Source organism: Notechis scutatus, chromosome 3 (assembly GCF_049901735.1).
Source record: "Notechis scutatus isolate UNSWTSFEM ecotype Mainland chromosome 3, rNotScu1.2, whole genome shotgun sequence".
Classification (NCBI taxonomy): Eukaryota; Metazoa; Chordata; class Lepidosauria; order Squamata; family Elapidae; genus Notechis; species Notechis scutatus.
In genome coordinates, this window is record NC_142011.1 from 179,336,490 (window position 1) to 179,348,911 (window position 12,422).

Below are 12,422 nucleotides of genomic sequence, written 5' to 3' on the forward strand. Positions count from 1 at the left end.
TGAAGATTTCCTTTAATTAATCATCTTTTCAGCTAGATTGGCATACAGATTTAGCAGTTTCCTGGCAACCTCTGATATTGTATCAAAATATTAAATTTGATAGATAACCTGTCAGAACAGTCTCATTCTCTTTCAGAATTCAATTCTTTTGATTTCTGAAATTCCTTTAATGGCCAATTGCAATTCCCAAGCATTCCACAGAGTGCTTTCTGAATTCCATCATGGATAAACCTCTTGCTTCTCTCTCCTACACCTTCCTCTGAGTAACCTTAAGTTCTACTTCAATAACCAACTTACATAACGATGGCAAAATATGCAATTCCAATGGGATTTTCAGATCTCAGTGATGGACTGGGCATGCTTTCACGGCTTCATCTGAAAGAATGATACCAATTTTTCAAGACCTATTGGAAAGATTTTTGAGAAACCATACACAATGCGTTTTAAAACCTAGAAATGTGCTAAAGAAATGCTTTCTGGTAGGTGTGCAATATATTCTACAGCTATGCAAATAGTATTTGCACAAAATATCCATCCCAAACAAGAGAAGACTTACAAAACATAGAATGTAGAATCATAGTGCTGAAAGGAACCTCAGAGTTCTTCTAGTCCAACTCCCTGCTCAAGGCAGATACCTTATACTATCCTTATACTATCAAATAGTTGTCCAGTCTATTTTTGAAAACCTCCAGCGATGTAGCATCTACAACTCTTGAGCAGCAAGCTGTTCCACTGATTGTTCTTGCTGTCAGAAAATTTGTCCTTACTTATAGGCTGGATCTCTCTTTAGCAAGTTCCACCCATTAATTTTTGTCCTGCCATCTGGTGTTTTGAAAAATAAGTCAATCCACTCTTCTTTGTGACAGTACTGGAAGACAGTTATCACGTCTCCCTTCATCCTTCTCTTCGATAGGTTAGACTTACCTGGTTTTCTCAACCATTCATCATACAATTTAGCTTCTGGACCCTTTATCATCTTTGTTGCTCATCTCTGCATACTTTCTGGGCTTGGTCCAGAATTTTGTATTGTGACATCAGTATATCATAGAAATTTTATCAACACTATTATGGTTATTGCAATCTATAGAAATTCATTCATATAACCCATCATTTTCTATAGGAATATATTCCAAGTAAATGAGCATGAGTGAATTTGAAACACCAAAATAGTAATTCTTTATGAATCAAGATGAGTTACTAACTTGAATAGTGTTTCCACAGTTTGGAAGTAGAATATATTTGATTTTAACTCTTGCCCATTGAAGCTTTTCATATTGAAAACTGTTGGGAGACCAAGTCCTTCCCACAGAACAAACCGCAATTTGCTAATCCTCCAAATTACTGTCACTGCAACAATTTACAATCCACAGCAAGTGAGATAGGGTGCCAGATCCTCCACCGAGAAAACAAAGGAGGAAAGAAAGTGCACAAATTACCATTTCCAGAGGAGAGATGTTTATTTGGGAAAAGAAACTACACATTTAAGAAACTGATATGTTCGTGTGATACTTTGTTGTCCCAATGTAAAATGCTTTTTGTTTGAACAGATCAGAGCTTACAGATGCACACACTACTAATGATATGACATTTAATATCAATAAGTTAATGCCTTGGCCAAAGGCCTTATTTAAAACAAAGAGGGGAAAAAAAAGAGGTATAGCACAGGGAAAAGGGATTCTGTTGAATTTGGAATGTTACAGCACATAGGAAGTGGAGTGTTGAATGTTGCAAATCCTTTTTCCTCCTGGGCAATCAAGCTGAAAAAAATAATTGGCGGCAGTGAAAGCATTTTTTCTAAACTTTGTAGGGGTCACAGGATAAAGAGGAAGTTTACCCTTCCCTTACAAACTTGTACACTTATGCTTTGAAATTCCTTTCCTACTCCCCATTGCAAATTAAACTTAAAGAAATATTTTCTGTTGGCTTTCTTACCTCCCCTAGTTTAAATACCATGTACGGTAGAATGAATTTTTGGAAATTACAGCCCCGGGCTTTTGCTTCTTTTTCCAACTATAATTTCCCAAGTTACTGACACCCAGGGATCTCTAGGAAGCAGATTTGGAACATGGGGAAGTAGACTTCAGATTGAATGCCTGTAGGGTCAAGCCTAATAATATTGATTTGCGAAGCATAGCACCCGGAATTAATTGTATGGGGAAAGGTCCGCACCCAATTTTGCAGTTTCCTTTTATCAATTTGATTACCTTTCTATCCTTTAATTCTTCAAGGAGCAGAACAGTTTTATTCTGGCTCTAAATGATTAGAATGGTGTTTCCAAAGAAATGAGATGATTTGAAGAGTTTGCAAGGCTGAAAAAGATTGTGTGTGTGTGTGTGTGTGTGTGTGTGTGTGTTGTGTGTATTATATATAACAGATGGGAAAATAAATTGAATTGATAAAACTGAAAAAATAATAGAAATTACACAAACATGATTTTATGAAGAAGAGGAAAAAGTCAAAATGAATGCAAGGACTACTCAATTAAATTGCCTGGGGAAATGGAGTGATGTGTAGGAAGGAAAAGAATACAGAAAGGGTTTTAAAGAGGAACACCTCAACATGAACTGATCACATTCAATCACAAAATTACTATCAGTTAGTAAAGAGATTTGGAGAAGAAGGGTAGATATAGATTTTTTTCCTGCAGAAAGGCATTGGTGCCTTGAAGCTCGAATAAGAACATTTCACTCTGCAATATTTTGATTTCAGATTCTATTTACAGTTCCTAATACTTACTATATATTGCTACACTTCTGCTGCTTTCTTAAATCTTTTCTTGATTGATCAAATAGGTGCAGTCAAGTCAATGTTGATTCTTCATCACTATACTGTCTTTTTCGATTATGACTTGTTGTCCATCAGGCTGTTTGCTGTCCATACATATTCCTTGCTACTGCAATCAAGTCCATCCACCTTGCTACTAATCATTCAATTCATTCAGTCCAGTTTCTCACATTAGAAACTTTTCTTTGGGGGGAATTTTATTTGAGTTTTCACACACACAAAAAAACACAATACAAATAAAACATCTTTTTTGAAAGTAGCATGGTCCCAGGTTACACTTCTTCGTACAGACACAAATTCAATTTCATGCTCATTTTTATGTTCTGTTCCATATCTTATTGCTATTTTACATTTTCTACATAGCTTTCCCCCTCTTTTAATTTTCTCAATTTTATTTTGATTATCTCGTCTCAATTCAAATCATTGTATTTATATTTTTTGTCTGTCCTGTTTCAATTATCTATTATCTTTTCTCATTAAACAAAATTTCTCCTGTAATTACTAATTGGAGTATGACACCTTTATATCTTTTAGTTTTATCCATTTAACTCTTATTTAAGCTTCAATATATACCTTAAAGTTATAACATTCAATATAATACATAACTTCCATTCGAATTCTACTTGGTACATTCTTAAAATACACACTATATTCTTAAGAAAAGATTATAAATATATGTAATTAAAACACTCATTCCATTCCAATTCAATTCTATCATTAATATTAATGTTCATTAAAATCTTAACTTCTTTAACATTACTTTTCAATTAAATATCATACTTCTTTGGGAACAGTTATGAGCTTTCCATAATTAATTTTTTCCCTCTATTCCTCTTCACTTATATTTTATAAAATGTTAAATAATTAAAATGTTCCCATCCTTTCCTAATTCAATTCTCTCATTCATTTTATTTCATTTATTTATTAACAAACATTTCAGTGGGTTACAATAACTATTTTATCCATCATTTTAATCATACATTATTTCATATTTTCTAAAATTATTTCTATTTCTAATATAACAATACAATCTTATGTACCTTTACAGAATCCCTTTTTCAATTAAATTTTCACCCCTTACCTCTAAATAGGCCCTGTTTCTCTATATCTTGTTTCTGTCCTTTGTAGCTTCTTTTCCTTTCCTTCTTCCCTCTCTTCTTCTCCCTCCCCTTTTCCCTCTCTTCTTCTCCCTCCCCTTGTCTCTCTAGTTCTATTTCTCTCTTCTGTATTCCCCTCTTCTGTTGCTTTCCAATATTATACTTGTTTTTCAAACTATTTTTCTTTTCTTTGGTTGTTTTTTTAAATCTTAAACTTTTCATTCTCTTTTCCCCCCTTTCCTTTTTCTTCCCCACATAAAATTACTTGTTCATTAAAGATGGCTTCTTCTTTGTCCCAATCTTCTTGTTCTGCAGGAGTTTCTTGTTGTTTCTCATAGTTCCAAATCTCCATTTCTAAAAATTGAAATATGAAGCCAAAAGAGCTTCTTCCTTCTTGTGCATCTTCTTTATACTTTTTAAGTTCCATCTTCAATTCTTCTAAAAGTGGTGCCATTTTAAAAACCTTTAAACAACCACCTGATTAATTTTAGTCATTCAAATGCAATAACCAAAAATCCAGAGATCACCAAGTAATCCAAATACACCGAAGCTGTTTCTTTTTGCTTCTTTTTTCCACTTTCTCTTCTTGGGGTTCTACTATTTTGTTGCCAAGTTTCAGTTAAAATGTATCTTTTAGAAGTCTTGTTAAAGTTTTACTGTAGATTCCTTTTAATTCCAGGCAGTCTCCTCCTTTCCCCCCCCCAGATCCTGCCCTTTTATTCTTTTTCTCTCCTTTCCCGCTTTTAAAAGCTTTTAAGTATCCAGAAATCTTTATTATCCCTTTGACATTTTATTTTCAGCTTCAATGCCTATTGATGTCCAAGTGAATTTTTTTTCCAATTTCTTGCTTAGCTGTCAATATAGGGAAAGGGAGAGAGAGAAAAAAAACCAAATCCTTTCCCTTCTCTCTCTTTTGCTGCTTCAAAATCTTCTTTGGGAATGTTACTTTTTTTGTAGTTTAAATTCCAGGGTACCTTAGTTGTTGCTTTTGCAGTTTAACCCGGTTAACCAAGACTTTCTCTTCTTATCTTCCTCCTGCACATTCTTTTCCGGTCAAGTTCTTCTTTGAAGTGGCCATTTCTGACCACCGCTGCAACCACCTTCGGGAAAGGGAGTAATGGCCAGCTGAGGAGGAGAGATGCGGCTCTCCTCAACCCTGCTGGCAGTCTCCCCCTTCTTCACCACCTCTACAGGGTGGCTTAGCCCCGAATCCAGCTGGCTCGGGGTGCTCCAACGGCGAGCACGGATCGAAACTGCGCACGATCGCAGTTTCGGTCTGTCCGTGAAGCTCAAACCAGAAGTCCACATTAGAAACTTTTCAAAGGAGCTGATTTCTCATGATTTCTCCAAAATATGAGCGTCTGGTAATTTGCACCTCAAGCAATAATGCTGAGTTGATTTGTTTTCTGAGTTATGCATGCCATTTCCAGGAGTCTTCTCCAGCACCAAAGTTCAAAAGTATCAAAACTCTTTCCACATTCTCATCTTTAAACATCTTCTATTTGTTAGACTATCTTATTTTATTCTACCAAGACCTTTCTTCCACACTGATATCCCAGCACTCCCTTTTTCAGCTGTTATGTGTACTCTTTTTTCATACAAATAGAACTTTCTGGCAACTAATAATGTCATTTTGGGGCTTTAACAATATCTGCCAGCAAATAAATATTAACTTTTAAAAATAATCAGTCACAAACATAAAAAAAGCCCATTGGCAATCTGGTAGACCTGGATCTTGAATAACATGAATGAGTAAGTTATGTAAAAATAATTGATGGTAGCTTGGGAATGTATTTTGATACATTTAGATTCTGTAATCCTATAAACTAAATTGCAGATTTCTAATTTAGTTATTCTACTTAGTTGAGTTTTTGCAAAAGACAAAAACCTGAAAAGTTCTTTAAAATATGCTTAAAATAGAGTTTGGATTCTTGGAAGATAACGGAAAAAAGGAAACCAATAACAATAAAATATTGGAATGCTGTATTATTAGCAGTTAGACAAAAGAACAAATGATATTTTAACATTCATAACGCACATGCTTTTACAATTTATCAATTCCATTAAGCTGCTTTGATTTCAAATTCAATCATTAAAAATAGATTTTAAGCACCTGTTCATAACATCCAATGAAGAAAATTAGGTTTTGTTATTTTTCTTTAATCATTCAAATACAGCGTATACAGATAATGATTACAGTGTTATGCAATGATTATATAGTATATGATTGCTTTATACTCTCAAATTGCTCTATCAAATGTTTGCACAGACATATCAAAGGGAAAAAAAAATCACAAATTGTGTGGAAATTACCTGCATGTCTGCTACACTATGATGGATAGGAGGTCACAGAAACAAATGTGCTGCATGTGTTGATTTTAAGAATTTTGGAACATTAAAAAGTTCTAAAACCTTTTAATGATTGCAAACATAGGCCTCCTTTCTTCTAAGTGAGCAATCATTAACATGGATTAGAATCTCATGTAACCCTATCTTTACTCTTCCAGCAATATTAAAATCATGTTAACAAAGTTGCCCATAGAAAGCATAACCTGTATGGACAATAGGTCACTAAAGCTTAATAAAGTATGATTAAAGTACTATAGCTTTATGTTGCACATAACACAAAGTTACACAGTTAAAGTTTTTGATGTAGTTCAGAGTGAGGAAAAAGATGGCCTGTTTTCTGTTTACATTGCAGAAACAAATGGGTGCATACAGAACAGGGTAGAAGAAGCCTATGCATACAGTGCGTTTCTAGAATTAAACTCACATAGCAATTACCATGAAGTGCAATCTATATAAAACGCTCTGCATTTTAAAATATTGATTGCAGGAAAAACCAGAACATAAAATAGATCTCTTCAGAGTGATACTATTCTGATCTTAAATGTCTCCTGCCTTTGGATAATTATTTGGGAAATCAAATGAACGATATTTTTAATGTATGGCTACTAAGAGAAAGCATACTTGATTTTCTCATTTTAACAGCCAAGATTCCTTTACTATATAGGAGAAACTTTAAGTTTCTCTAAATCAAGGGTGTTAAACTCACAGCTTGTGGGGCTGGATGTGTCAAGTGCTGGCCCTGCCCTCACCCAGTTTAGTGAAGGAGAAAAAAGTCCCAGCATATCACATGATGCCATCGTGATGATGTGAGTTTGACACCCCTACTCTTAATTGCCTCTGGAATTCCTGTTCCAGGGATGTAATTCCAAAATAATTTCCTACTCTGCTCAATTATACTCCATTTCCTTTTCATACGTGCTGCACCCAGTTTCTACATTTCTTTGGAAACAATAAGAAGAGATTTCATTTTTTCCCCCCTGTGTGTCTTTCCCCACAGATGAGAATAATAATAGATGTAAGCCAATAGTACCAAGAAATGGGGGAAGTGGGTAGTTTGAAGGAGAAATGAAAAATGTAGAAAGTAAGATTAAGAGAAGTAAGGAGAGTACCACATATCCTGTTAATTTCGCCAACTCTCTATTTACCTCAAGTGATAACATGGGAGTAGAGATTCATTAAGATATGGCATTTACTCTGTTCTTCAAATGGCCCCCATCTTGGGAGGCAACAACATTGTATAGTGAAAGTTACAACACTGTTTCATATCTATGATTTTGAATCTTTCCTGTGTGGAGATGCAGATGCCTGAAATAAACTTTTAAATAATTAGTTTGTTGACCTAAAAGACCAGCCCTATAAAATTCTCATCTAAACTCTTATACAAAATATACCTTTAAAAAAATCTTCAAATCTGGAAACTGTATTTTATAACTACTGGATTATACTTAATAGTAGGATTTCAGCATTTAGACATTGTGTATTTGTCTTTGTGTCGGGAACCTTGAATAAATATTTCATACCTAGTATATAAAAATACCACACCCAAATGTTTATCTGCATATGAACAAAATATCTGGTGCATCAGGAGTTTTGCTGTTAGGCCTGTTTTTGAATTTTGGTAGAACTATTTAAAAATATATCAACATGTCAAGTAATAACATATAATATAGGACTAGATCCAACCATGCCATTCTGTATTCATGGAGGGTCTGTATCCAGAGAAGTTCATAAATGAGAGGAAAATAACTATTTGTTATATCTCTTCAATTCCTGAAGACTGCTTGAATACTGAGAGACTTTATGGACAAATTGGAGATGGGAGTGGAAGTTGTAGGAATAAACAGTAATTGAGAAATCTATATGAAAGTATACCTTATACTTTCATACAATGAATATATTTCATAATATTTATAATGCAGATGAAACTTTGATGTGTAAGTGTGACACAGGTGAATGTGTCACTAAAGTCAACTTTAATATGAGGAAGCTTTTACCTTTACTTTGGCTTTTGAATTTTTTTCCACAAAAGACAGCAAAAGATCTCATGTCGAAATCTTTATTTTCCTCGGACAGTTGTATACAATTCTACAGAGTGCTTTTCCTCAGACCCAAAATTACAAAGTGAACATTGAAAAGTCCAAGCACATGGAGACGTGTGTGCTAACAACATTAAGATAAACAAAGAGTAAATGGCATAAAGAAGAACAAAGCTTGCATTCTTTTCACGGGAAGAGGAGACAAAAGGCACTTTGAGCAAACAGCCGCTCAGCAAAATGTTTCTGAAGATTCCATAAAGCTGACGCACACTACAGCAAACATAAGTAACAGGCATAATAGAAAGAGACATGATTGTGCAAATCACTTCACCTTTTCTTGATCAAAAGGTATGCATGGGTGTGTGTGTATGTGTCTCTGTATACGCATATGCCAGTGATCCTGACACAAGGTGTGTGTTTACAATAAAGTGCATTGTTGGGCATAACAAAATTTGTATGTAAGCTACAGAATTCCTGGTATCTTCATACAAACTGCAACTAGATTTCATTAACGGTGCAGAAGTATGGCTTTAACAAATGGCCATTATCAATCATATACATATTGAATAGGTATTAAACAGCACACTTATGCATAAGTAACAAAGTAGGAGGTAGTGTTTATATATATATATATATATATATATATATATATATATATATATATATATATATATATATATATATATATGATTATTATAGCAAAATTATCGTAAGATTTAAAGAAAAAACAAGTACAACGTTAAATCAGTTTTTACAATATTTTCAAGTGTATATGACTATCTACAGTATAACTAGGCTATTATTCTCCCTCTCCCATTATAAAAAACTCTCAATCTTATTCCTATTTCTGAAGTATTATTTTGGTACTTTAAGCTTTTCTAGTTTATTGCATTAAAACATACATATTTAAATTTATCACTTTAAAAACATGAGAGATCATATACTGTTTCTGAAGCCTGATGGCAGTATTATATTTCCAGAGCATAAAACTATATCCTATATAAAGAATCTGCAAAATCAGATACCAAAAGCTGCCCATACAAAATAGTCACATAGTAGTAGTAAACAGGTGTGACAAGCCAAATGATAATTGACATTTAACCTTTATCTACTCTGCTAAATTATACACATTACTTAGGATTCTAGGCATAACATAAACTTAACCAAAGTTGTTATATATTAATATAGTTCTCCACATATCAATATATCTTAGATAACAAATGAATTAAAGCAGCAGCACTGATTATTCTTCTTGTGTCAAAAATGTATTCTGAATGATTTATGTAAACATTCCTATCATCTTCAGTTCTACTGCTGTTGTTCAACAACTTCCAGATAGATCTTTTTTAAAAATAAAATAAAATAAGCAAAACAAGTGATGCTTACATCTCATCTATATCAGCAGTATATGCCACTTCGGCTACTTCTATTTCTGGCACAAAGTTTTCTACCAGTGACCCACTCCAAGAGGTTTTCCAATCCTCTTTTTCAGACCTGCAGATTCAGATCAATATATTTACATTAAAAATGTGAGCCAAAAATGTGAGCTATCACTCAGTTCTAATATGTGCTAGTATGGGGACACTGTCTATCTGCAAATTGCGGGGCTCATATTTTATACAATACTCATATCCTACAAGTTACCATGCCGTGTGATTTTTTTCAGCATACAGCCAACTGGAAAGCTATTGGCATCAATTAATTAACTTTTAATTTCAATGTCATCCAATGACTTTTTAAGCGGTAGAAAAGCATTGGAAAACCCAAGTACGTGCAGAAACTTGAAGACAAGTAATATAAAAATTACTAAGTTTGATTATAATGAAGGCACAATCCTATGGAAAACATCTCCAGCAAAATGCCTGAAATGTCTGCAGCGGGTTACCCCAAAGGACTGTTCTAAGCTTGCAGATGATTTGCATTTCAGAGCTTAACTTTAAATAAAACTGCTCAATGATCATTTACCGGCTGTCTTCTTCCAACGTTCTTTGATCTGCCTCTGTTGCGGATGACTCCACTTCTCCACTGCATTCACTTCCCTCTCCTGACAATTTACAAGACTTTGTTTCCACTAAATTTAAGTCCCTGTAACAAAATCAAGGCAGGTCTTTTATTTTAGCTGGGAATTATTATTAAAATGTCTCTGGGGAAAGCTTCTTTCATTGGAGAAAACTATGCACATGTATTTAAAAGAGTCATTGCATTCAGTGGAGTTTTCTCCTAGAAATTCTTTTAAAGCGCAGCTTTCTATTGATAGAACAAAGCAGTAATTTTCATTATTGTTAATATTACATAGTCAATGTATGCTGAAAAATGTTCATTGAAGATAAAATAACCTCTGATACCATTTATCTGGTGTCTGGGATTGTAAAATTGAATGTTTCTGAATTATTAAATATAAACAGAATATTTAATTCTGAAATGACCTTTGCCAGAAAAGCATTCCACCCTGAATACTTATTTTTCTCCCTTAAGAGACTACAAACTCTGTTGCAATGTTCTCGTTCTCCTTTTCAAATAGAAGTTAAGACATGATACGGGTTTTATCTCAAAGTCTCACACATGTTCTTGGTGGAGAGACAGAACTTAAAATTTCCTCTCTGATTACCATCTCAAGTGTTTCCTGCCTTTTGGGGGCCCCTGGGGAACTGGACAATAGTAAGATTATTAATATCTCTTTGTCAATTTTTGTTCAGCTGTGTCTTACAGTTTTTAATACTTTTAATAATTATAATTGTTATTTGTGAACTATTTTTTAACTTTATTATAGGCCTCCCAGAGTCATTTCTGTTGTAACAGTTGGGAAGCTATAGAAATTTGAAAAATAAATACATACAAGGAAGTATTCAGAGTTCCTAAAGTATTTGATTCCAATCACTAGGTATGATAGTGAGATTTTGTGGTGAGCAGCTTTGTTTCAGTCTTACCCAAGTCTTTTCTCCATTTCATTTATGTACAATTCTTTTTCATTTAACAACTTTTTCAGAGTTTCCACCTCTTTTTGTTTTTCATTAAGTTCCTTTTGGAGCCGGTAGTTTGCTTCCTCCAAAGTTTCACAAAAAGCCTAGAAGGAAATTTAAATTTTTGAAAGTAATGTTCTATCAATGTTCTACTGATATCCTTGTACTAGAAAACTAATAACCTGAAAAATTATTAATTTTTCTTTTGGATAAACCTTTTATTTGATCAGTTAATTTAATCAAAAAAGTTGACAACATTGTGTAACTGCCTCAAACATTTCTATTTAAAGATAAAAGTCAAAACTGAGATGGGCTATACATTATTTATGTAAATAAGCCTAGAGGGTATGTACGTGTATATGTAGGTGTACTCACACTGTTCAGATTCTGAAAGACTAATTATAGGATTCTGTTACACCTTAACCACAATAAAAACAAGCAACTCAAGAGGATGCTCAAATATCTCTGACATGAAAGCCCACTGGTAGCCTCAGCAGATCATAGAACTTAACTGATCTTGTCTCAGCTGCTAATTAGGGCTGGTCTGATTAGTCCTTGGACGAAAAATAATCAGTGTATGAATCCGGAAGTTAGAGTTGGAAATTAAAGATACACAAGATGCAAGATGACAAAGGCAAACAACGTTTTTGAGAAAACTGCATAGATGTGTCTTTATGAAGTTAAGCCTTAGAATGCCTTTTACTTTCTGTTACACCCACCATTTTGTGAAGCAAATTATGTACTTAAATTACATACTTTGGTTAAGATAACCAAATAATTTTTGTTAGACTCCCATTTATCATTCATATGTGACGAATATTTTATGGCAGTTCTGCATTTTCATTGTATGTAAATACAGTTCTTAAGTGCAGCATTCTTCCTTACAGCAAAATATTATGTGTATAGAAGAACTATTTAACGAAGAGAACTATGAAGCATTGGCCAATAAACAATTGTTCTCTTAAAAGCAAATCTATAGTTAATAGTGAGAAGTTTGCAGTTCATAATTTATCAGTGCCAGAAAACGCTAATTTGGTAGGATATCTCATCTGGCATTTTTTAGTCTTTTCAGTTAACTACTGAAGTTGTTAGATATATCCTCCCAGTTCTTCAACTGTAAAACACTCTGACAATACTATTAATATGCTACAGTTAAAAATATTTGGGAGTTGGTATTGGATATAAAATAGTTCAAT

At 33.7% G+C, this 12,422-nt stretch overlaps 1 protein-coding gene across 4 annotated transcripts in view; it reads right to left on the reverse strand.

The window, feature by feature from the left end:
- Positions 1 to 255: 255 nt before the first annotated feature.
- The window catches only part of SNX16 (sorting nexin 16), a 31,406-nt gene continuing 19,239 nt past the window's right edge, over positions 256 to 12,422 (reverse strand). The window contains exons 6-9 of one of the 4 annotated variants that reach the window (XM_087961950.1): positions 11,194 to 11,330; positions 10,232 to 10,351; positions 9,653 to 9,760; positions 256 to 375 (exon numbers count right to left, since the gene is read on the reverse strand). In XM_087961950.1, the coding sequence (XP_087818076.1) occupies positions 372 to 375; positions 9,653 to 9,760; positions 10,232 to 10,351; positions 11,194 to 11,330 (369 nt within the window). In that variant the 3' untranslated portion in view covers positions 256 to 371. Of the gene's footprint in view, positions 376 to 1,442; positions 1,758 to 8,270; positions 9,761 to 10,231; positions 10,352 to 11,193; positions 11,331 to 12,422 lie in introns of those variants that run through there. The other 3 variants (XM_087961947.1, XM_087961948.1, XM_026691263.2) reach the window with 3 other exon arrangements.